At 44.6% G+C, this 25,177-nt stretch overlaps 2 protein-coding genes across 12 annotated transcripts in view; one reads left to right on the top strand and one right to left on the bottom strand.

Annotated features, from left to right (window-relative positions):
• The window catches only part of Cul1 (cullin 1), an 83,737-nt gene extending 66,194 nt beyond the window's left edge, over positions 1–17,543 (top strand). For all 3 annotated transcript variants that reach the window (XM_059257669.1, XM_059257668.1, XM_059257670.1), the window contains exons 10-22: positions 4,440–4,547; positions 4,626–4,732; positions 7,960–8,008; positions 8,621–8,752; positions 9,755–9,872; positions 10,847–10,923; positions 11,342–11,473; positions 12,614–12,706; positions 14,483–14,530; positions 14,609–14,691; positions 15,117–15,222; positions 15,957–16,070; positions 17,034–17,543. In XM_059257669.1, coding sequence (XP_059113652.1) covers positions 4,440–4,547; positions 4,626–4,732; positions 7,960–8,008; positions 8,621–8,752; positions 9,755–9,872; positions 10,847–10,923; positions 11,342–11,473; positions 12,614–12,706; positions 14,483–14,530; positions 14,609–14,691; positions 15,117–15,222; positions 15,957–16,070; positions 17,034–17,114 — 1,248 coding nt within the window. In that variant the 3' untranslated portion in view covers positions 17,115–17,543. The remainder of the gene's footprint in view (positions 1–4,439; positions 4,548–4,625; positions 4,733–7,959; positions 8,009–8,620; positions 8,753–9,754; positions 9,873–10,846; positions 10,924–11,341; positions 11,474–12,613; positions 12,707–14,482; positions 14,531–14,608; positions 14,692–15,116; positions 15,223–15,956; positions 16,071–17,033) is intronic.
• A 5,321-nt stretch (positions 17,544–22,864) lies between these two features.
• The window catches only part of Ezh2 (enhancer of zeste 2 polycomb repressive complex 2 subunit), a 67,145-nt gene continuing 64,832 nt past the window's right edge, over positions 22,865–25,177 (bottom strand). For all 9 annotated transcript variants that reach the window (XM_059257675.1, XM_059257679.1, XM_059257674.1 and 6 more), the window contains 3 exons: positions 24,771–24,851; positions 24,479–24,563; positions 22,865–23,187 (listed from right to left, as the gene is read on the bottom strand). In XM_059257675.1, the coding sequence (XP_059113658.1) occupies positions 23,127–23,187; positions 24,479–24,563; positions 24,771–24,851 (227 nt within the window). In that variant the 3' untranslated portion in view covers positions 22,865–23,126. The remainder of the gene's footprint in view (positions 23,188–24,478; positions 24,564–24,770; positions 24,852–25,177) is intronic.

The raw sequence follows: 25,177 nt of genomic DNA on the forward strand, positions 1-25,177 counted from the left end.
GTGTGTGTGTGTGTGTTCCTGAACACTCATGGGGTGGGGTGGTTTGGTGGCTGATAAGGAAGTTTTGTGTGAAATTGCCCCTTTCTCTGCAGTTGATGGTTTGTGGTCAGGGTGTGTGTTTCTGAAACTCTATGGCTTTATGTTGAGATAGATGATTTCTGTGGAGATAGTTACTCAAAAGGCCAGGTGCTTGTGGAGAAGGGTCACTTTTTTTTTTTTTTTTTTTGCCCCCAGATGCTTGTATGATGTGTTTGCTTCTTTCTGGGAGCAAACTTTCTTCCCCTTAACTTCCCAGAGACAAATTATCCAGAGGTAAGGTCAGTGTTGAGGAGGGATCCATGTATCCCTGTAGTGTATGGTTAACTGCTTCCTGACGGAGAAACAAGTGTCACAATTGGCTGTCATTAGCCCCTGGGCCCATGGAAAATGCAGGTGAAAACTTTGCCCTTCAAAGTGGCTCTAGGCTTAGGTTGAAAGAATTGTTTAGAAGGAATACAAATTGATACCTAGGACGAATAAGAGATGGTTCTTTAAAAACCTATAGAATCCCAGTTTACCTCTTGACAGTATTCTTGAATAGTACTGGGTCACTAGGAATTGTGTGTATTTAGTATCACAGCTGATTCTCAGATGTGGCATCTTGAGTCTTACTGTACGGCCTTCTCTGGTCTCAGCCTCCCAGGTCATCCTCCTATGGTGTGTGCCCCAGTGCCTGACTCGGGCCTTTTTGAAGACCAGTGTTGGTCCAACTTGTGTGTGTGTGCATTTGAACTGGGGATGTTTACACGTGTGTGCACAGATGCGTGTAGAGGCCAGAGGTCACTGCTGATTGTCTTCCCAGTCACTTTCCACCCAGGCAAAGAGATCCCAGACAGCCCTTCAGTGACTGTAAACAAACACAGTCTAAGATGTAAGGCAGAGGACTGGAGGAGAGTCTGGAAAGGGAGAGGGGGCTGAGCATGTAAACATGTCACTCTGCCCTAAGGGCACAAGGAAAGCCACTAAGGGTATTATTACTAATAACCATGCACTTGACAAGACCAGATTTTTACTCAGAACATTGCTTCATGTAGAAAGTGATTGAAATTAGTAAGAGTGGCTGTAAGAATAGTAATAGGCTTTGTCGAAACAACTAAGATGAAGTGACAGTGACGCGCGCGCGCGCGCGCGTGTGTGTGTGTGTGTGTGTGTGTGTGTGTGTGTGTGTGTGTGTGTGTACGTGTACGTAATCATTTTTAGCTTAGGAACTACAGAATCACATGGCCTCTGAATGGCAGGTTGTGCAAGGTTGGTGGTGACTTTAGATGTTAGAACTGTCAGTCTTGGATGTCATAACGGCTTTTATATCATGGGTATTGAATAAGATCCCTTGGGAACCGAGAGGAGTTTTTTTTTTTATATGGAAAAGAAACCTCTTGTGTACTGTTGTGGATGTGAACCAGACTTACCACTATTATGTTCATTTTGTTTTAAACCTAAAATTTTTCCCCAAAGCCAGGCATGGTGCCACATACCTGTAACTCTGCCACTCAGGAGGCAGAGGCAGGAAGATCAAACCCAAGGCCACCCTTGGCTGTATAGTACATAGGAGACTAGCCTGAACTATGAAAGACCCTGCCTCAACAAACAAAAAAACAAAACAAAACAAAAAACCAGGGCTGATTCGATGGCTTGGTGTGAAGGAGGCCAAAGGCCTGACGACCTGAGTTTGATCCCTAGGACCCACAGTGGAAGGAAAGAACTGACCCCAAAGAGTTGTCATCTCGCTCCACACTAATGCTGTGGCAGCCCTCCTCCATATTCAAGCATGTCCTGCATCCACAGGGTAATAATGAAATTCTTTTTTTTTTTTTTTTTTGGTTTTTCGAGACAGGGTTTCTCTGTGTAGCTTTGCGCCTTTCCTGGAACTCACTTGGTAGCCCAGGCTGGCCTTGAACTCACAGAGATCCGCCTGCCTCTGCCTCCTGAGTGTTGGGATTAAAGCCGTGCGCCACCACCGCCCGGCAATAATGAAATTCTTAAAACCACTTTTGCAGGGCTCGCTCTCTGGGCACACATTATTCTATGGGTTCCTGTCAGTTCCACCACCTCAGCCATACTCTGCTAGGTCTTCTCTATTATGAAGAGTCTAGAATCAGTCTGTAGGCTGCTTTATTCTTTGCAAAGCTTTGCATCTCTATATGGGAATTTCTTTGGGGCATTTTACTGAAAATTTTGTTTCCAAATCCTGAGTCTGAGGGAAAAATTTAAGAAGTGGAAAAAGCCAAAGAAAGGGTTCTAATTCTCCTATCACAGAAGAGTAAATGTGGAGTCAGTACTGATGCCCAAAGTCAGTCTGTCAAGACGTAGCAGGAGAGCTGCTGTTGGGAGGTGAAGGCAAAAGTCAGCCCAGGGAGAGGTGAGAGCGTGTGGGAAGGACTCTGCAGGCTCGTCACCTGCCGTCTCAATAAACGAGTTTGTCACCCCTCCACTGCTAAGCCTCAGTCATTCTCTAAGTTCTAGACTGTTTATAGACATAATATACTGTGTATGAATTCTGTGACTGGTAGTCTGTAGCATGAATCTTAATTGGTCTTATTAATAAAAACTGGGAGTCAGATATTAGGGTGAAAGCTGAAAGATCAGAGAGGCAGAGCAGCCAGCCACTAGTTCTTACCTCTACAAAATCCTCAACCGAAAGGGACTGAGCTCCTGTCTTCTCCTGCCTTATATTCCTTTTTCCATTGAGCCATATCACTTCCTGTCTCAACCTCCCTAGTGCTGGGATTAAAGGCGTGTGCCAACCACTGCCTGCCCTCTATGGCTAACTAGTGGCTGGTTTTGCCCTCTGATCTTCAGGCAAGCTTTATTTGTTAGACCACAAACAAAATATCACCATAGTAGTCCCCAAAGTAGCAGGTTTTATAAGCAATCTTGAGTCTTTAAATTGGCAGTTTTGAGATTCATTTGGTTCTTTGCAAGCATGCTAACCTCCATGTGGGATCTAAGTGGACCAGTAGTGGTTACTGCGTTTTCCTGTGGTTGGATACTCACTGTAGGCTAGAGTTCTTTGTAAAACCAGTGACTGTGGAAATTGTAAGGAAGAACATATGGATGTTGTGTAGTAATTTAATGTGAGATCAGAAAGCAGTGTAAAACCTGAATCTACCAAAGTAATATTGTCTCTAATGACAAACCAAAATTGAATCAAGCAAAGGAAAAAAATGCAGTGCTTAAAAAAGAAAACCCGTATGAAGTAAGGTGTGTGCATGCTTAACTTGTAGGTGCTCTTGGATGCTTTCTTTAGAATTGTGCCGTCTGTGCAACATACAGGAATAGTTGTCATGAGACAGGGGCCACATTATCTCATTAGATCAGGTAAAGACCATCTTTCCATCTCAGGGAAATTATATCATCACTATATTTTTTCATGATAATTTTGCATTTATTATATTTTTAAACATACACACCTGCAACCTATAGAGAATAATTGCATAATAGGGTTCTGTTTTTACCCATTATTAATTTAAAACAAATTTTATCAAAAATGCAAGGGTTTCTGTTTTCTCATTCCTGAATTGTGCAAGATAGTGTGTCAGGAACTGGGGTCTGGACACAGTGGTACACCTGTAACCCAGCCTGGGCTGCATAGAGAAATGCTGTCTCAGAAGTATCCACAGTGAAATCACACATCAGGAATTTAGAGGCACTGCCAGAATATCTCACTTCTGTGCACCTATAGCTCCTGAGTTATGAAGGGCTAGTCAAGAGCCTTTCTGCCATATGTTCATCAGCTGGACCTTTTCCATTCTGAAAGCTGAAGAGAACACGTCAGACTCGAGTCATCTACCTGAGTCCTTGCCTGGCTGTGCTGGCCCTTACTTTAGTAAGAAGTGTAACTTAGCTTAATCATCTAAGATGGACACTGAAGACAGTACCTGCCTCATGTTATGGGTCCTTGGCTGGCAAACTGACTGCTGAAAACCACTTGATATTGTGTAGTTCCTCCATCCTTCCATCTCCTTTGTCTTCCACCAGTACTGCCTGTCTCCTTTAGCATGGAGCATGCTCTCCCCAGGGACTAATCCTCCACTGCATTCTTTTGTCTGAAGAGTTCCTGTTGCCCACCCCGAAGTTCCCAGTGCTTGTCCCTGGCCTTGGCCACACAGTTGCCATTGTGTATCCCCTACTTGTGTTCAGATCTGCTGTCATTTTGAAAAAGAAAAGACTTCCATGATCTCTCTCAGTTTTTTTTTTTTAAGGTATTTAATTTTTAATCTGGAGAATTATTTCGTTTTACACATAAACACAATGTCCTGTGTGCTTCATTGGTGGGACCAAAGGTATTTCTGATCATATTAATGTCTTTGAAGATGTAATTAAACCTGTAGAATGTCTTAGAGCTGCACAAGAATATGTACTTTAATTCCTGTTTGTTTCTGGTTTTCCCTCCACCTAAGGACCCCAAGATGTATGTGCAGACAGTTCTGGATGTTCATAAAAAGTACAACGCCCTAGTGATGTCAGCATTCAACAATGACGCCGGCTTTGTGGCTGCACTTGATAAGGTGAGCGTGTCACTGTGCTGCCTAGTCAGTGTGTATGAACAGGACACCTTTTCTCTAACTGTCTTTTCTATAACACAGGCTTGCGGTCGCTTCATAAACAACAATGCAGTTACCAAAATGGCCCAGTCATCCAGTAAATCCCCGGAGCTGCTCGCTCGGTACTGTGACTCCTTGTTGAAGAAAAGGTACTGACTTGGTTTTGTGTGTTTCCTAGTACCCTGATTTAAACCTCGGTCTTCATACAAGGAATCAGTATTTGGTAACATTTACCCGCCAGTGATGCATCACATCTGTTGCAACCTGCGTCAGCCCCACCGGCTTTCTGAAGAGCGGAAGACCGAATACTGCAGTCTGGCTCATGTGTTGCTCTACAAACTTTGCTTTTGACAGAGCTGCTACATAGCACAAGCTAGCCTCAAAACTCCCGCCAGTCCTCCCGTCCACAGCCTTCCACATACTGTATTTACAGAGTGCCACCGTGTCCAGCCATCTGTACTTTAAAGTTTGGTTTTCATCTGGTCATGTGTTGGTGCTGTGCATTCTTCCTTTTCATCACCTTATATCTTCCCTGACACTTTCCTGATCTTCTTACCTGTGTTTAGAGATGGAGGAGGTATGGTCAGGAAGGCTTCCTCCTCTGGTATGTTCCCATTACTTGTCCAGGATGCCTTAGTCCCCTCAGCTTCTCTCCCTGTCACAGTTTCTTTTGGTCCAAAAATGTTGAAAGTTTGCCTCGGTGCCCCACATGTTATATCACCAAATGCTATGCAAGGGACACAGACCCCACACTGTACTGGTTCTGGGGTCAATGCATTAGATTTTTAAAAGCTAATTTTTGTAGCTAGAGTTTTCCTGCCTGGCCCACAGTCAGGACAAATCTCTCTCACCCACCAGTCCAACAGCCGCTCAGACCCAACCAAGTAAACACAGAGACTTATATTGGTTACAAACTGTATGGCCGTGGCAGGCTTCTTGCTAACTGTTCTTATATCTTAAATTAATCCATTTCTATAAATCTATACCTTGCCACGTGGCTTGTGGCTTACCGGCATCTTCACATGCTGTTTGTCATGGCGGTGGCTGGCAATGTCTCTGACTCAGCCTTCCACTTCCCAGAATTCTCCTTGTCCCACCTATACTTCCTCCTGCCTGACTACTGGCCAATCAGTGTTTTATTTACTAGCCAATCAGAGCAACACATTTGCCATACAGAACATCCCACAGCACTCTAAGGCTAAGAGAACACCCACAGATGCCAGTGTGAACAGTGACAGTCAGTCTCACTATCAGGGCCAGAGAGATGGCTCAGTTGTTCAGGACACTTGCTGCTCCTGCAGAGGACCTGGATTAAGTTCTTAGTATCCACATTGGGCAGCTCACAAACACTTATGATACTAGTTCCAGGGAATGTGATGCCCTCTTTTGTCCTCCGTAGGCTCCTGTGCGCATGTAATGCTCATACAGACAGTCAGGCACACACACATACACAGATTTTTTAAGTTAACAAGTCACCTTCATCAGTGACCAGAGAATAATTGTGCAAAATCTAGGCCATGTGGCATCCGCAGACTGTGGCGGTCGCTCAGCAGTAGCACACCCGACAGCTCGCTGTGCTTAGAGAACTGTGCTGTCTGCTCAGTACAGGCTGGGCAAACAGTGAGTCAAGGTCACTTGCTCTCTGTTTTTAAAAATTAATTACTTGTAAATAGCTGGGGTTTTAGCTTTGCCAGAAAGCCATCCTCCCAAAGCCAGTGGGACGTGAGCGCTTGATTATCTTTCTGTGTTTGTCATGCTGGCCTGCTGCATTGTTTATCTCTTCTAGTCACATTATTTCAGTCAGGGCTTTAATTTTTGTGTTACGTTTTATTTATTTATTTATTTGTTTGTTTGTTTGTTTGTTTGTTTGTTTATTTTGGGGCTATGCTTCATGGTGCATCTGTGGAGGTCAGAGGACAACTTTGCCCAATCAGTTCTCTCGTCTGCCATGTGAAAACACTGGCACCAAACTCAGGTCATCAGGCTTGGTGACAAGCACCTTCACTCAGCCATCCTGCTGGTTTGGAAAAAGGAGTTTACTCTTGGTGTCTCTTAAGACTTGATGCTGCTTCTCGGGCCGTTGTAGGTGATTAAGTGACTTAAATACAGAGCTACTCAGTCTGTGTGACAGGACAAACAGTGGTGTGCCCATAATAGTCTATAACCAGTTAGTTCCGGCTATTAAAACGGAATGGTAGAGACATTTCAGGTGTGCCTTTAACAAGCATGTGTTGGTGAGCAGAGTCTAGTTGGCATTGAGCATGAAGAGAGAGAAGCTACCTGACCTGCCAAGGCAGGAGGGGCCAGGCTCTCTGGGCCAACTCTCTTAAACACTTTTTCATAGTGGATGGGATGGTGCACACCTCTAATCCCAGCACTCAGGCTAAGGCAAGAGGATTTCCATGAGTTGGATGGTAGCATGGGATATCTCAAAACAAAAACAAATCATAACATTGTTTTAGAGATTGTTAGGTGACCAGCTCATTTTATGTTTGAGTTGAGTTGTTTTGTGGCTGGTTTTTTTTTTTTTTTTTTTTTTGAGATTATGATATAATTACCTTTTCCTCCTCCAAACCCCCTCCCATGTTACACCCCCACCCACCGAATTTCAAATTCATGGCTTCTTTTCTTTAATTATTATTGGTGGTGGTGGTGGTGGTGGTGTGTTCCTAAATACATAGATACAACCTGTTCAGTCTGTATAATGAGTATGTATACAATTTTAGGGCTGACCATTTGGGATTAGATAACCGACTGGTATGCTGTTCTGGAGAAGACCGTTTCTCCTGCTCTATGCATTCCTTAGTTGTCTGTAGTTCTTTGTCTAGGGTTGAGGCAAACCAGTTTATTTTACACAGGATCCTTCTACAAATATTTTTAAGAACCAACTTACCCTTAGTTCGCCTTTGCTTAATTATATCCATAGAAGAAATTAATCAGTTGTTTTAAAGATATGACCACAGATAAAAGCACACTTCACCCATGGCTTGTACCTTTTCATTATCTTTAATTATTAGGCCATTAAACAGAAACTATATGTGCTTTTTTTATTTTTAAAAGTAAAAGTATACAGATTGTAGAAAGGAATTGTAAGAATGAAGCTCATTCACTGATATTTAAATGGGCTATCTTAAAGGAAAACTTTATAATATAATTAACTTCTGTTGATTTTCGTCTTAGATATTGTGACTGTTTTATATTCTCTTCCATGATTGGGGTCAGTATGAAAGGAAAGTGACCTCCCCTTGCTCGTCAGCTGGTCTGACAACTCATCACCCAATACTTGAAAGCACATGTAGCCCTGCCGGTGTGCCAGAGTGGTCTGTGTGCACCTCTGCTGGCCTGTTTGTAAACATGCTGCTCTTTGACATTTCAGTTCCAAGAACCCGGAAGAAGCGGAACTGGAAGACACCCTCAATCAAGTGGTAAGGTGCTTCTTGGGTACGCCCATCGCCCATTGCCCTTTGCCCTTTGTAAGGCTGTTTACATGGGGTCTGAGATGTGCGAATGATTTTGAATTTATGGCTTTACTCCTAAAATTGAGTTGCTACTTTTGGCGTTGGTACTTTGCTTCCTTTTTTATTTTATTTAATTTGTCAAAAATTGATGTATTTTATTATATGCATATGAGTATTTTGCCTACATATGTGTATGTATATGCACTACATGTATGCCTGGTGTCTGAGGGGATCAGAAGGGTGTTCTATCCCCCAGAACTGAAGTTACAGATGGTTGGGAGGCACCATGTGCTGGGAACAGATCTCAGGTCCTCTGTAAGAACAGCAAGTACTCTAATCCACTGAGCCATCCCTCCAGCCCTAGCTAGTACTTTGCTTCTTGCTAAGTCAAGTTTAACCAACTGGGATTTGAGGAATGGTTGGCAGTTCTTATACACATTCTGGGGTGAATTTATGCTGTCTGTACAGGTTGGTACATAGGCCCACCCAAAACCAAGCAATCCTTGGCTCCTGGCGGTAGCCAGAGATAGTCAGCTGTGAGTTTACTTCACTAATGTGCTCTCTCCCTGGCATTGCCAGATGGTGGTCTTCAAGTACATCGAGGACAAAGATGTGTTTCAGAAGTTCTATGCAAAGATGCTTGCCAAGAGACTGGTGCATCAGAACAGTGCTAGTGACGATGCCGAAGCAAGCATGATCTCCAAGTTGAAGGTGCTGTTCTTTTCCTGGAGAGCCGACTCCTGAGGCTTTAGTGCTGGGGTTACTAGTCTCTGCTGTCAGCGGGCAGAGGAGTTTGCGTGTGAGCCCTGCTTCCCAGCCACGCCGATGCTTCCCTTCCTTCAAAACCCCGTCTCAGGGCCTTCTGATCTGGGGAGCCCTTCTCCGCTGGGCTCTGCTCACCATTTCCTCATCCTCACCTGCCTCCCACACACTCAACCTTTTGGGCTTTGAGTGGACCCTTAGTGGCTTTCTTAGCTCAAGCTGTCAAAACAAAATACCATGGACCAGGTAACTTAGGCAGAGAAATAAAGTCTCCATTCTGGGGACTGAGAAGTCTAAGATCCAGGTATTAGTTGTTGTTCCTGAAGAGGGCCCTCCTGGCTCAGTCAACCACCGCACTTGGCAGAGTACTCAACGGGGAGCATCCTCTTAAAGAGGCACCAAGCCCATGATAAGAGCCCTACATGCAGGAACTCACAAAGGCCCATTTCCTAACACTTCCAGCCCAGAGGTTTAAGCTTCAGGCACATTCTGAAGGAGTCAGTTTGGTAGTAGGATAAGGGACAAACATTATTTGGGACCTGGAAGGGTGTGGTTTGAGGGGCGTTTGAGACAGCCTCGGCTAGCCTCAAATGTGTGATCCTGTTGCCTCTACCTCCTCCTGAGTTCTCTCAGATGTGTGTCACTACAGCTGGTTTTAATCATTTCCTAGGTATAATCTACCGCAGCGGTAGAACACTTCGCTTTAAATGCTGCAGTATGCTTATTGCATATTGAAAACTTACTGTTCAGTTTTTAATGATCTTTTTGTAACATACTAATTTTAATCAGTATATGCTTATACCATAAGAGATGACTAAGTGTTACTAGTAGTAGTTTCATACAACTAAAGATATATTGTACTCTGATTCCCTAAAATTGCCTTATATGCATTGTATTATATGTTTGTATTTCTCTACAAATTAATGAGACAGTTGCCTGGGTTCATTTCAGCAAGCTTGTGGTTTTGAGTACACCTCCAAACTTCAACGAATGTTTCAAGACATTGGTGTAAGCAAAGACCTGAATGAACAGTTCAAAAAGCACCTAACGAATTCAGAACCCCTGGACTGTGAGTATTGAGTGCTCATAGAAGGACTTTTCGGGGCTCTTCATTGTGGATGAGACAAGTGTCAGAATATGGGGTGAGGGTGGTAGATGGTGTCAGCATTCCAAAGACTAAGTTTTCTCCTTACAAATTAAGTGGCTTCTCCTCCTGACTCCCAGGATGGTATGATGGCAGCCTTTGTCGGGACCAGATGATGCCAAGTCACGTGTTCTGACTTGGGCTTTGCTGATGTGTGGGCTTGTTTTGTCTTGTGTTCCTTTGACCTTAGTTTGGATACATTTCTGATTATTTTCTTCTCTCGTGTTTTTGATGAAAGTTGGAGAATCTTACTCTTCCCCTATCAGAACTTCTATCACCATTAAGCTTAACAGTTTTGCTAGTAGACATCTAAGCTGTCTGTGAAGATGAAATTGTCCTAATTCATAGGTTATATATGTCTGTCTTCACAGTACTAAGTGGTACACAAGCTGTGATGGAGGTAGTTGGTTGTGCCTGAGCTTTCCAGATCCTTGTATTCGGGGCTGTTAAACCATTCCTGGTCACCACACACTGCCTGAGCAGGCTGAACTTCATATCCAAAAACAAAAAGGAAGAAAAAAAGAAATTGAACAAGACAGACCAGCCTGGAACTCTGCATTGACAGTAAAGTAGGAAACTATTGCCCCAGAGGAAAGCAGTTTCCTGTTCTTCAACCTTTAACAGCAGAGTTTCTGATAGCAAGCATTTGGCTGTGTAGCCCACTAGCCTGGAACTTGTGGTCCTCCTCTGTCTGATGCTGGGATCATAAGTGTGCACCACTATGTTAGGCTTCTATTTTTTACTAATTTTAATTGGATAAGTTGAAACTCTTTATGGTAAAATTTTAATTTTATATTTAAGCAAGACTTTTAATATAGTTTCTTTAATTTTGGCTGCTGCCTGTGTGTAAACAATAGAATTTTCACATCTGTGAGTAATTCAGTGTGTCCCCTTCCCAGTGGACTTCAGCATCCAGGTCCTCAGTTCCGGGTCGTGGCCCTTCCAGCAGTCTTGCACGTTTGCCTTGCCGTCAGAGGTAAGAGTCGGGGCCTGGCTGTGCGGCTGGGTGGGTGGGGTGGGGGACGGCCTGGCCGTTAGTGTGCTGACCACAGTGCTGTGCTAAGCAATAAGCAGTGTTCCTGGAGAATGTGAGATGGGACTGGGGTGGAGCGGAAGGCTGGCCAGCCGTTGGCAGCAGTGTTGATTTACTTGATAAAGTGGAGAATCGTGTTGGTTGCACAATGAGCTCTCTGGTACCTACTGGGCTAGAAGTAGAAACCTACTTTGGTTCTCGTGTCCAGTGCCTTCCAGTACTCACCAGACAGTCGCCCCTGACATCTTGTCTCTGTAAGCACTGGTTTTGTTCTCAGCACTGGGGCAGGGAGCCATCTTTAGAAATGCTGACTGTAGAATGTAGCGCCATGGATGCCACATAGCACTGTTCTTTTGTCCAGTTGGAGCGCAGTTATCAGCGGTTCACAGCTTTCTACGCCAGCCGTCACAGTGGCAGAAAACTGACGTGGTTGTATCAACTGTCCAAAGGGGAACTAGTCACTAATTGCTTCAAAAACAGATATACTTTGCAGGTAAAATCATCTTTTTAAATTTGGGGGGTGGGGTTACTTTATTATGTAAATGTAATAGACTAAGTGATGATAAAACAAATTATAGAAATCCAGGTAGGTAACTCATGCAGTGGAATGTAGTTCATCCTCTGACAGCACAGTGTAGGGAGTCAAGTATGTTCGTCATGTTCATGTGAGCTGAACTCATATTCTTTTGCCGGGGGGCGGGCAAGTTACCTCCTTACTCTGAACCTCGATTTTCTTCTTCTCCGTTCTGAGTTAAGAGTGTCTTTGGTGGTGTTTGGCATGCCCCTTGCCTGACACACTTGGTGACAGGTTGCAAAGCTGACATTTCACCTGTCAACTTCTAGTCACAGCTCTCTGCAGCCTCACACTGGTAAGACACCTTAGTGTGGAGTGCTGAATACCGATAGCTAAGGGACTGATTGCACTTGTAGATGAGGAGGCTGGGGTCCGCTTCACTGACACTCCACCATAGCTTGTATGTTGCAGGAGCCAAATTTTCTGTTAAGACCTTTTCTTTCAGTCTGAGTTCTTTGTACTTTAACTTCTGTACTTGGTGTGTTTCCCAGTAATGCTTATGTCATACCATGAGATGGTCTCGGTTGGGAGCTGGTAACAATATATAAATTCCTTTTAGTGTTAAACATTAGAATGGCTGACTCAAACTACTCACTAGTTTAACTTTTCAACCCCTACACTGATGAGGTACTTAACACCAGGTAACCATTATACTTGGTCTGGAGGTCTCTATCAACCTGAACACACATACATACATACATACATACATACATACATACATACATACATAATATATACATGGTGTGTACCAAAAAAATCTTTTTTGTTCTGTGCATAAAAATATAATTCGTGATTAATGTCTTACACCTGGTATGTATTTAAATAAGAGTGGAGATGCTTATATAGTTATCTTTGATAGAGGACACTTTTCAGGAGAAAACTGAAAGTCCTCTCAGTGTTTGGAAGGTGACGTTAAGGAAACTGTACATTACCTGGCCGTGTGACGTTTTGTATTCCCTTTTCTGTTTTGCATCTGAAGACTATTTTGTGAAAGTCGGTTGTACCTGGGAAGGCCTTTCTCCATGTTTCACATTTCTCTTTTCTCTGGGGGCCTTGAAGGCATCCACATTCCAGATGGCGATCCTGCTTCAGTACAACACAGAAGATGCCTACACTGTACAGCAACTGACGGACAGCACGCAGATTAAGATGGTACTCCTGCCCTTCTCTACTCAAGTCGCCATGGCTTTATCATAGGGTGTTGGGGAGAGAGGAGAGGACAAGTGTCTGACTTAACAGATGTTTGCTGCATGAAAAAAGAAAACAAAACTCCCCAAACAGTAAGCTTCGTCTGACCACAGGGCACCAGAGACCAGGCCAGATCCACAGAGGGCTCTTCATTGGGACCTCTGGACAGACCTTGGGTGCCAGCGAGACCAGTGACTACTCATGGTTTGTGTCAGGGAAGGCTATGTACCTGGCAGTGTTCATGGGACTCCAAAGTTAACCTGACTTATTTCACGCTAGTGTGAGGGGCGTCCAGCACATTCTTGGGGTTGGTGGCACTAAGATCTGGCTTGTAAAAAACTCCATGTGCCACTGTAATGATTTTTCGACTATTTATAGTTTGGGAGGAAGTTTTTTGGAGAAAACAGATGGTACTCAGTCAGATGTGGTGGCTAGCACTTGTGACGGTGGTAGCCAGTTCAGCCAAATCCCTACCAGCTTTTATGCGGGCATTGTAAGGACATTATGAAATGCCCTGTTTTTAAACCCAGTCAGTCAGTCAGTCACTCTGTCTGTCTGTCTGCCTCTCTGTGTGTATGTGTGTGTGTGTCTGTGTGTGAATCCCTTTCATTCATGTAACCAGTTCTTTAAGACAAGGTCTCATCTGTAGCCAAGGAGGACCTGAAATTCATCACCCTCCTCCCCAGCATCTCAGGTGCTAGAGGACAGGTGTCCACCACACCTGGCTCTCTCTCATTTTACCATCTCTTATCCTTTTTTCCAAGTAGATTTTTCTGAGATTAAATTTTGACTTATTTTTCTACTATTCTTCCTATTAGTTGTATTCTCCTGCAGTTCAAATAGCATGAAATTCCATGTAACATAAACCATTTAAGTTGTTTGTTTAGTCAGTAAACAATTGTATATGGCCTGCACTACATCCAGTTCCAGAACATTTCCATCTCTTGAGAGTAGAACCCTAACCATTAGCAGTGACAACTCTACCTTCCCACTTTGCCCTGTGTCCCTGACACCCATTAACCTCCGTGGACTCTTCTCTGGAAATGGCATACAAGTTAAATGAAGCTGTGTGTGTCTTTCTGTGCTTGCCTTATTTCACTTAGTATATTCTGTCTGCAAGGTTTTGCAAGTGTCAGTACTTTATCCATTTGCATGTGTGCTGCCGCTTCTCTGACAAAGCTACTTGCGTAGCCTCAGACCAGCATGGGTGCCATTATGAATAGGGCAGAACTTCTGCCTAGTGTTGGGTAAAGTCCAGGTGAGGTACTAAGTGCCCATGAGGCTGATGGTGCTGGAATCACCAGACCAGCTGCTGCCTACAGATGAGATGTCACAGACGCATTGAGTTCACTAAAGCCACTGAGCCCCAGCATGCTCATGAGTGCAGTGTAGCTTTGGTGCTTCATTTGCATGTTCTGAGGTAGTAGAACACTTGCCTGGCTTACACAGAGCCTTGGGTTTGATCCCCAGCACCACAGAAATTTCTTGTGAAACTTCAGATATTGAAGACGTGAGTAATTTCGTGTAGGTTTCATTGAAGAAGCAGGCACCTTGTGTCCAGTGTTCGTGGGAAACTGTTGTTGCCTTTGATTATTGGGTGCTCTAAGCCATAAAGAAGCTCTGAGGACAAGTCATGTCACCTTCTCTGGGTGCCTTCTGCTTTGGGGTGGGCTGACTCTGGGACAGCCACTGGAAAGAAGTGTCTTCCTTCTTGCTCACCATTTTTCTCTCTAATTGCAGGATATTTTGGCACAAGTCCTACAGATTTTACTGAAGTCGAAGTTGCTGGTATGTCTGTGTACTTTGTGTTAAGCTAAAAGAAAGCCTTTCCCTGGGATGTGCCTAGTAACAGCTATTTTCTTGTAGGTCTTGGAAGATGAAAATGCAAATGTTGATGAGGTGGAATTGAAGCCAGACACCCTAATAAAGTTATATCTTGGTTATAAAAAGTAAGAAAAATGGAATACACGGCTGTTGGTCTTATCCCCAAGCCAGGGGAACTGGACTCAGAGGGCTTGGTGACTGCCCGCCTGCTGGTCCTCCATGTTGCTTTGTGTGATGCTGTTTTGGTTTTCTCTTTATTTTGAAAATAAGTCTTCTTGAGTGACTCATATAGAATGTTTAGACCATTATGTCAGATTATTTTGGTGTTATTACACTTGACAAAAGTGAGGAATCAAATGTCACTTCAGTCACAGCCCTGTGGTGATTACATAGCATTGGCAGAGGGGCAAGTCCCAGGTGCCTGGTAGAAATGATGCAGAAGAGATGAGTGTAAACCACCTTCTACCCCAGGCCAGGGAAGCAAAACCTACAGTGTTGAAAGAGAGGAAGTGGACTTTTCAGTGACCTGTTTCCTCTATTGTCTTGACAGTAAGAAATTAAGGGTTAATATCAACGTACCAATGAAAACTGAACAGAAGCAGGAGCAAGAAACCACACACAAAAATATAGAGGAAGACCGCAAACTACTGATTCAGGTGACTGAACCGAGTCTGCCCTGTACACTTAGAGAAAGTGTTGCTCGCTCTGTCTGTGCTGACTGGCAAGTGCTGCCGGAACGACACAGGGCTCAGAGATGGCCAAAGATGACAACGCCGGACACCAGGACGTTGGTGTCTGAGCATGAAGTGTCCTGTGTACCCAGAGGAAATAGTCTTATCTTCTTGCCTAAATATTGGGGAACAGATAAATACCAGCAGATTGAGAGAAACAAGTGGAGTTGAGGGCGAGGGTGGGGAGCGTCTGTGGCCTCAGTGAGCGAGCTTTTCTTTATTCTGTAGTGCTTTATAGTTGGCCAAAACACGTTTTAAAGACTTAGGTTTATTCCAAATGCATGTTTTGTCTATATGTATATAAGGGCATGTGCATGACAGTGTCCCCAGAGGCTGGAAGAGGGGGGGATCTCCAGGAACTGGAGTTAGAGCATTGTGAGCTCCTTGTGGGGTGCTGGGAACCAAACCCAGGTTTTCTGAAAGAGCAGCCAGTGCTGTTAACCACTGAGCCATGCTCTAGCCCCTTGGCTGAAACATTGTAATGTTTGTTCTGTTAGGGTTGACACGAGGAGAGAGCTGATTGCCTGCACCCTCTGATCTGTAGGGTGCTTGTTACCCTGTGCATGGAAGTAGAGCTGAAGTGGCCTGTGTACAGGCTGCCTTTAACACTCCTGCTCAGCTGTAAAGCTCTAAGCACGTTTTCCCTCTTGGTTGCATAGGCCGCCATCGTGAGAATCATGAAAATGAGGAAGGTCCTGAAACACCAGCAGTTACTTGGCGAAGTCCTCACTCAGCTGTCTTCCAGGTTCAAACCTCGGGTCCCAGTGATCAAGGTACAGGAGCTAGAGCAGTAGCTATCCTTCTCTTGGTAGGAAAGACTCAGCAAAAGGGTTACTCACTGTTTGATGAAAACGGGAACTGGTTTACTCAACAAGAAACTTAAGCAAAGGACAGTCAGCCTGTCTTCCTTCTTGAAACCATTATGGAGAGAGGTGTGTCGTAAACCTTTGTAGTGGACACCCTGAGAAGGAATAAGTCGTCCCGTGTCCTCCCCTGTGCCCACATTGCTGTGGCAATTAGCTGTCCCAGCTCGTGAACCATAATGTAGCCTTGGCTGGTTTGGCTTGCTAGGAAGTAGTGGGCAGTGGGTGCTCTGATGTGCTGGTGAGGACCTGCCTGGCAGTAGGAGGGGACCACCCTGGGTTACACTGTTCATTCCCGCTGCTGTGCAGGGATTGCGTTGTATGAACATACGACCCTGTAACTAGGGTACCAATGATCTCATTTGCCTAGTTTCTGCTGGCGATTCTCAGCAGGTCTTTCCTTTTCTGAAACTACCTGGGTAAGCCTCCACCATTGGGGAGGCTCAGAGGGTGGAACTGGGTGGTGAGTCCTCAGCAGTCAGGAGGCCCACAATATCTGAGGGACCTATTAACACAGTACTAGCATGTCCTCGGGTCCTGCTTCCCCATCCATCCTATGCTTCGGACATTTGATGGCACAGAGCCTTGCCCAAGGCAGCCAGGCTTTATTAGAAAAGCAGATTGTGGCCTAGATATGCTGCAGCCCTTGCGCCTTCATGTCTAGGGCAGACTTGGGAGGCAGGGTACTCAGCCAGCCGCCTTAGCAGGCCTTCCTGAAGGACTGCATTCAGGAAAACAGACAGGTAGATTTGCTTCTTGCTGAGCTCTCAGTGGAGTGTAACCTCGTGAAGGTGACAGACAGACCTCTGGCCTGATGGTTATTTGTATTTCTTTTTCCCTTTCACTCCCTCTTTCTCCTACAATAATGTCCAGAAATGCATTGATATTCTCATCGAGAAAGAATATTTGGAACGAGTTGATGGTGAGAAGGACACCTACAGTTACTTGGCCTAACCCTTCCTTCTACAAGGGTCTGTGACCCACAGCAGAGTCCACGGAATAGAATGGAAGCAGCTCACGTTCATAGCAGCCAGCCTGCCGCCATTTGGACCTCCCTTTTTAAAGCTGAGACCACAGTTCCCACCAGCTGGTCTCAGGCTACAGCCGGACTGCTCAGGACTGACACATTTCAGTCAGTAAACCAACGCCAATGCCATTTACCCTAACTTATGGACAGAGGGGAACCGAACCTTCCATGCTGAGGCTGCATGCTACTGCACTTAAATCAATACATTGGCCCCTGGTTAACAGCTGTCCTCTGAGGCAGCACTTGAGAGCGAGTCTGAATGGACCCATGTGTAATCTGCTATGAAAACCATTTGTATAGTGTGTTTCATTTTTTTAATGTGTGAAAATAAAGAAAATTAAAGGATTTCTGTACAAGTTGCATTTGGTTTTGTTTTAAGTTTTACCAATTTCTATATGTAAATAAAAGATTTAATGATTGTGCAAGTGTATATTCCCAGTGTCTTCCTGGAATCCAAAAGAGCTGCATTCTTTGGATTGAAGATTAAGATCTTAATTTTTAAGGCCCCTGTTATTTTGGGCACTGACTCTTGTTTCTGAGACTTCCTCAGCGCCGTGACTCCAGGTTGCTGCTGCCGACGATGTGCAGGGACTAAATACTAAGACAGGTGCAGAAACTGGGCTGTGTTACCACTAGTAAGAGAAGAACTGGAGTACAGAAGTGGAACCAACATGGGCCTGTGGCCTCCGCAGCACCGAGGTTGACGAGCGACAGGAGGTGGCACTTACTCACTGGTTACAGTTCTAATCTGTAAAGAGTGACGCATCTGAAGTATTGGTAACTCCCTAGGTCAGCAGGGAGGGTGCTCAGCCCTTCCCACTTGTCCCTCCTAGTGAAGCTCTCCCAAGGAGGCTGCCATATTCACCCCAGGGTGTCCCCAGGAGGGCCCAGGCCAGGGTTCAAGGCTCACATCCTCCTCAGATCCAGTCCAGCTCAGGAGCATCCTCAGACCTCCAAGGACTCTGCCACAAGGCACTGCACTGACCTTTGTCCCCAATCTCCATTTCCTGGCTGAAGGGCGAGAGGAATGCAGAGGATGGGATTGTCACTGTCACCTCTGGGTTTCATTCTCATGCTAAGGATGCCTTCAGGGTTCTCAGTCAGCAATGCTTAGCCACCCTTGACCCATTCCTATGCTAAATTCTAAGCAAGTAGCTCAAGTAGTAGTAGTAGTAGTTCCCTGTTTGATTTCTGGGGTAGAAGGCACAGCTGTCCTTATTGATCCCAGTCTTGCTATGTTGGGCAGGTTCTGTACCACTGAGCCACATCGTTAGCCCTTCACTTTAAGATAGTGTCTCATTGGGTATCCCAGGCTGGCCTCAAACTCATGATCCTGCCTCTGCCTCCCTAGTGCTGGGGATTACAGGCAAGCTCTCTCACACCCCATCACTCCATGCCTTTTAGTGTGTCTACTTATAAACAGTCTTCCTAAGACTCTCAGTATCTAAACCAGGTAAAAGCAAGCGAACCAGCCACCTCACTGCCTTCCTGTACCCTAAAGGGCCCCAGAGCTCCAGACATGATTTGAAAACTCCCCTACTAATTTTAAACTGAATGGTGCTCACAGCTTGCTTATCCTTCTAACAGTTCATTTTTATGTCTTGAGACAAACACTGTAAATACCATGGGTCCATTTTAAGAATTTGTCTTGAGGGGTTGGGGATTTAGCTCAGTGGCAGAGTGCTTGCTAGGCCCTGGGTTCGGTCCTTAGCTCCAGAAAATTAAAAAACAACAACAAAAAAGAATTTGTCTTGAGCCCAGGCGGTGGTGGCGCAGGCCTTTACTCCCAGCACTCAGGAGGCAGAGGCAGGTGGATCTCTGAGTTCGAGGCCAGCCTGGCCTACAGAGTGAGTTCTAGGACAGCCAGGGCTACACAGAGAAACCCTGTAAGTCAAGGCAGTTTGGCTGGGATCTCTTGGGTTGTACCAGGATGAAATGTGCCTTTAAGTACCTGGAACTGGACTGTAGGCTGGGTTAGGGCGGGGCTTCACCTCACTTTAGATTGCTGGTAAGTGAACAGTGATGACTATAATGTGTTCATTTAACTTCCTGCTCTGCCGCCATTCTTCCCACCCTGTGGGCTCTTTCTTCTACAACCATAAGCCCAAATAAGCTTTGTTCTAAGTCAGCTTTTGATTGTGGTGTTTTATCACAGTAAGGGAGAAGGAACAGGTAACATACTCTTTCTTTTGAGGCTATAGAGAGTAGGCAGGCAGATCTCTAAATCTAAGGCCAGTCTGATCTACATAGCAAGTTTTAGGTCAGCCAAGGATATATATGAGACCCTGTCTAGAAAAAAAAAAAAAAAAAAAATCTGTTAAGTCCCAAACTCCAAAAGGTAGTCCAAATATCCAGAAATGAGCTCAGCCTGAACTATAGGAGGGTTTCTGGCGGTTAGACAAAAAGCCAGCATTCCTCAGGAACTTGTGAAACCAGTTCCCCTCTTCCAACATGAGTCATTTACCATCTGGTGGAAGGGACAGAGTTCACGGTGGCCTCGAGGGTCCCTCAGTATCACAAGGACCTGTTACACATTTCAGAGTCCACACTAGCATCCTAGCCCTTCTCACCTCCCCTACCCTAAACTCCCCCCAGCTATCCATTCTTAGAATCCTGCTATTGTCTCTCCCTCTCCAGGGTCTCACTGTGTGTAGCCCTGGCTGGCCTGGAGCTCAGCGGTCTGCCTGCTTCAGCTTCCTGTGCAGCCTGGGATCCCAGCACCTGTGCACACAAGGCAGATGTGGTCTCACTTGTCCCTGTAATCCAGTGCTGTGGGGGCCAGAGACTGAAGGGTCATCACGACCGCCCTTCGCGTGTGAACTGTTGGCTACGAGAAGATTCTCAGGAATGGGAATCACTCTTCAGTTGTGTGACCGCCTACTGAGCTCAGAAGGACCGCGGCTCCAAACGCAGTCACACAGATGGCCCAGGCTAATTGTGGTGGATCAAAAAACTGGAGGGCTAGACATGAATGGAGATTTTTATGGGATGGGGAGTCAGAGTGAGCGTAAGGGCAGCCAGGATGCAAAACTACTATTTAGGCTGGCTGAATAAAAAGCCAAGGTCTGCACCTCCACACCCTTCTCCCCTACCACACATGAACCTTGTGGTCTAAAGAGCTGGGCTTTTAACTGAAACCAGCTGACAGGGCTGGGGGAAATGGCTTACTCTTTTTTTTTTTTTTTTTTTTTTTTTGGTTTTTCGAGACAGGGTTTCTCTGTGTAGCTTTGCGCCTTTTCCTGGAACTCACTTGGTAGCCCAGGCTGGCCTCGAACTCACAGAGATCCGCCTGCCTCTGCCTCCCGAGTGCTGGGATTAAAGGCGTGCGCCACCACCGCTTACTCTTACCTGAGACCACCAGGCAAGGGGTCACAGCATAGCAGGTCACTGCCTTTGAGGGAGCTTGAAGACCTGCTCCAGAAAAGGATGAGAACAGGCTACTGAATGAGCGGGATCCTGAAATCTAACCATCAAGCATCTTACAGTGTTCATTCTTTACTGAACATCAATGCTTGCTTTTCTTTTAGAAACATAGATTTGGGGTTAAAAAAAAAAATCAAATAGGCTGACACAGCTGTCAGGGTAGCCGAGACTTTAGGGGTTCAGTTCATGCAGGTATCCAAACCAAATAACGCCTGTCTAACCAGGGGAGTGTGGAATTGTTTCTAACACTACCCATGTAGACCTATATATGGCCCTCACTGGAATCATTTATAACAAAGGGCAAAGTGTAAAAACAATTTTTTTTAAATTAATTCCAGTCAGAATTAAGTAACAGAATGCTTAAGTTCTTTCAAAATGTTCACATCCAGACTGTCTTGATGACCTGTCAACAACTGTAATCACCTAATTTCCTTGTCTTCACAGCAGTGGTCAAGTACTTGGGCAGAAATGGAAGTCAGACCTTCTAGTGGACATGTAAAGGTTAGAGATAAGGTGATTTTCAGTATTGAAAAACAAGGAGTGCTTCTAGGTAAATAACTACTTTCTAACACAAACTATAAAGTCTCTTGAATTTGGCGAGCAATGACGTGGTACTTTTCCCGGTCATCAGTCTGGATGGATGAGGTGTTGCAGACTGGTTTACCCATGGGACAGGCTTTGTGCCATACCCCGCCCCCCATACATGCCCTTAAAGCTGACTGGCTCTATCTGGAATTGAAGCTTATCAAATGGAGCCAGTGAGAATTTTCAGTGGGTAAAGGCACTCACTGCCAGGCCTGATGACCTCTTTGAGCTCAGGGACCCACAATGTGGAAGGAGAAAACTGACTCTTGTAAACATGCATGCACAGTGGCACACAGGCACACACGAAATCAAGATTTTTTTAAAAAGTAGACTTCTAACCATGATTTTTAAAACCAAAAGAGTGCCTGTAAGTGGTCCCTGCACTTGGGAGGTAGTAGTGGCAGGCTCAGGAGTTCAGTTATTCTCAGCTAGCTACATAGCAAGTTTCAAGCCAACCTGGACTATAACAAGTTCTCCAAATCAATGCTCTACCAATATGACCTGTGTCTGACACATCAGTAACTTCGATCTGAACGCTTCCTTCCAGCTGTTGATATCTGGAGATGAGAACCATGGCCAGATGAGCTATGTCAGTAGATACCATTGATGCCACACACTCTGTGGGGTGTCCTGAACAGTCCCACATTATACTGAACAGATGTGCTCCACTTGCCTGTTTGAACAAGGAAGGCTATTGGGTTATCTTAAAAAACTGCGTAAAAAAAAGTGTTCTCCACCTCAGCAGCTAACCATGGCTACCCATTTTGTCCAGGGCAATCCATGCAAGTGCCAAGTGGAGAATGAAGAGGAGCCATGGTCACTAAAACCCCTCCTGATTTATATCAATCAAAGATCCAAGTTGCTACACCTTGTGAATTGATATGATCGGAAACTATCTTGGAAATTAACAATGTGAGTTTTAGTGTATTATGTAAAAGTGAGGGTTTTTTAAATACCTTTATAAATACAAATCATATCTAACTCTAGAAAATGTAACTTGGTATAAATTACAAACCTAGAGGACTGATTTTGAGCTGTTGTGAACATCTCCACACTGAAGCCGTAAGCATGCCTTGGAGGGTGCCAAGCAGTTACAGTACTGCTCTGTGACCAGCTGCCAAGGAAGTCCAGGTCCCCAGCTCAGTGGGGATTTGGAGGGGGCTGTTTTAAGCCCCTTGGAGATTTAAACTATAGTCAGCTTATTTATGTGTGTTTTCTCTTTTTCTGGGACCTTCCTGCCTTAGCTCTCCAAGTACTGGAATAAATCATTACACTTGCCTGCCTGCCAGCATCTTCAACTGTGTCTAAACTATAGAATTTAAGATGTATAGGTTCTTAGAAATAACCTAGTCCAACCACAATCATTTTGCATATGGACAGCAGATTTGGAGGTTGATCAGCTTTCCCTGGGGTACAAGCTGACTGGAATGTGCTCCACCCATCTCCTGCTGACTTACTTTCCTCGCTGAATGCCCAGAACCCACATCAGTGAGGTTCACTCAAGACGAAAAGGCAATGGTAACACTGTATCTAGGCAACCACTATGCCAGTATGTTTATTAGTTACTAAAGATTCATAGACAACTGGAAATGCAAAGCTAAGTTTGTGTTTTCTCACTGAACGAGGTCTTTCTAGAATCAGTTGATGCCGCTCTATGACAAGTGAGTCAACAAGTTCAAGTATTCTTTATTCAAAGTTGAAAAATGTACCATACTGCATTATTGCAAAAATTCACTGGTACAAAACACTTTGCAGCTGGTGAGAAGGCAATAAAAAGTTGATTTTTAAACTCATTACTATAAATTACTGTTACAGTACTTTGCAAATTCAGAATTTCAAACTGCATTTTCTTTTTCTAAATTGCCCACAGTACTCAAGGTTCCTGAAGCTAAGGCAGCTGTTTCAGAGAGGAGGGGAAGAGGTAGCAGATGTCAAGGGATTTCCATTTCTCTTTCGATGCCCACATACTTCAGGGCATCAGCTTGGCTGTATCTGAAACAACATAAACAAGAAATGTCTACTGTCTAGTATTAGGAAAACCAAGCCTGCTGATGTAGAGAACTATGTCACTAAAACACACACCCCACCCCATTACAGAGCTGCATGCAAGAAGGGGAAGCATGCATCTGTCACTGATCACCTACTAGATGAGAAGTGCCTGTGTTAGAAGCATCCCCCCTCCGCCCCCCCAGCCCTCTCTGTGCCTCTGCAGCACTCTGCCCTGAGGCAACTCCACATTGTGACGTCTGGGTCTAATACTGCAAAAGCAAAATCATGATTCAGAAAGAATGGCTAGTGCCAAAGAGCAACCCCATTGGCTGTGCTGATTCAGAAAGTAGGCGCCAAGAGGGGCACTTGAGGGTCCCACCACTAAGGAAGATGGACAGCTTTGCCTCTAACCCTGGCCCACTTAGAGCAAGCATGAGACAAAGCCACTTGTGACCTCCCCACGAGGACCCTATTCCAATCCCCAGGTGTCACTTAATTCTCTCCAGCTGTACACCACAATGCCCTAGAACTAGGCACACACAGGCCCTCATCTGCACAACTTAAGTTTCTGAGTGGGATGGATATTGGGCCAAAAGAATTCTCTAACTAGGGGCTGGAGAGATAGCTCAGGGGGTTAAGCGCATTGGCTGCTCCTCAGAAGGACCCAGGTTCAATTCCCAACACCTACATGGTAGCTCACAACCGTCTGTAACTCCAGTTCCAGAGGATACAGACATACATGTAGGCAAAACACCAATGCACATAAAATAAAAATAAATAAATCTTAAAAAAAAAAAAAAAAAAAAAGAATTCTCTAACTAGAAATCTTTACCAGATCATACTTAAGTAACTGTTTGGTTAGGTTTGGCCCACCTGGCCAGAAAGAATCCACAGTGACCACAGAGTAATGCTAACAATGAAGATACAATATGCTACCAATAAAGATACACATACTGTACCAATGAGAAAGGGTGCTGTAGGATACAGATGTGACTCCAGACATAATAAGCCCCAGGGGTCACGGCCAGTTATCAACAGCAGGGTGCTAAATGCAGCTTTCTGCATGGGGTTTGTTATTTTTTTCAAATAAGCGTTGTATAGTTAACACACAAGAACGCACACAGTGGGAACGGATAACTGTCTGCTGGAGCCCACAGCAAATAGTGACTGGCCAATTAGAAGAATGCCCCCTCCAATGATGGCAGATCTGCCAAGATCTTACAAATACCCTTCACCTCCAGCCCACAGAACAGGAAAAGAAAGCCTGTAGATACTAAAAGTGTATTTTACCAACCTGTAATCAAAAAACAGCTCTTCACCAGTCTGGATGGCTCTCTTAGCAAAGATCCCTATCCTGTGGTCACCATTAACCATCATAACTGGAAAGAGAAACATGGGGCTAGTGAGCATGCAGACAGGCCATGGGAGGCTGACCGTTCACACAGCAAGTGCCCCTCCCCCCACCCCCCACCCCCCACCCCCCAAGATGCTGAAGTCTGTTACCACTTGGCTGGTAAAAAAAAAAAGAAAGAAAAAAAAAAAAAGGAATTTTATATCAAACTAGCAATTCCAACTTAAAAGCCTACCTTTTGCATAGCAGTTTGGATTTACTGAATGATTAGCAAAACGAATTTTGTTGCCCTTGCGGGTTGCATCCACCACAAAATCTAAAAAGAAAAAACAAACAGTCCAGTGACTAATTTCAATCATGGAGCAAAGTTATTATGGTTTTAGAAATAGTTCTTCAGGATTTGACTTTAAAAGCAAATAAAACATTCAATTTCGTTCAATATGAAATGACATTTGGAAGAAAATGCTATTCTAGATTAAAATGAATCCTTGATTGTTAAATGTGGCTCTCAAATGCCATGACTTCTCAATTATATATTGCTGAGCAAAACATGCCTTAAAAATGTAGTCCTGCCAAAAAGTAGGCATATTAACATTTAAGATTACAATATTTCTATGGAACATTTTCATTCAAATCAAAACA

Source organism: Peromyscus eremicus, chromosome 3 (assembly GCF_949786415.1).
Source record: "Peromyscus eremicus chromosome 3, PerEre_H2_v1, whole genome shotgun sequence".
In the NCBI taxonomy this organism is placed as follows: domain Eukaryota; kingdom Metazoa; phylum Chordata; class Mammalia; order Rodentia; family Cricetidae; genus Peromyscus; species Peromyscus eremicus.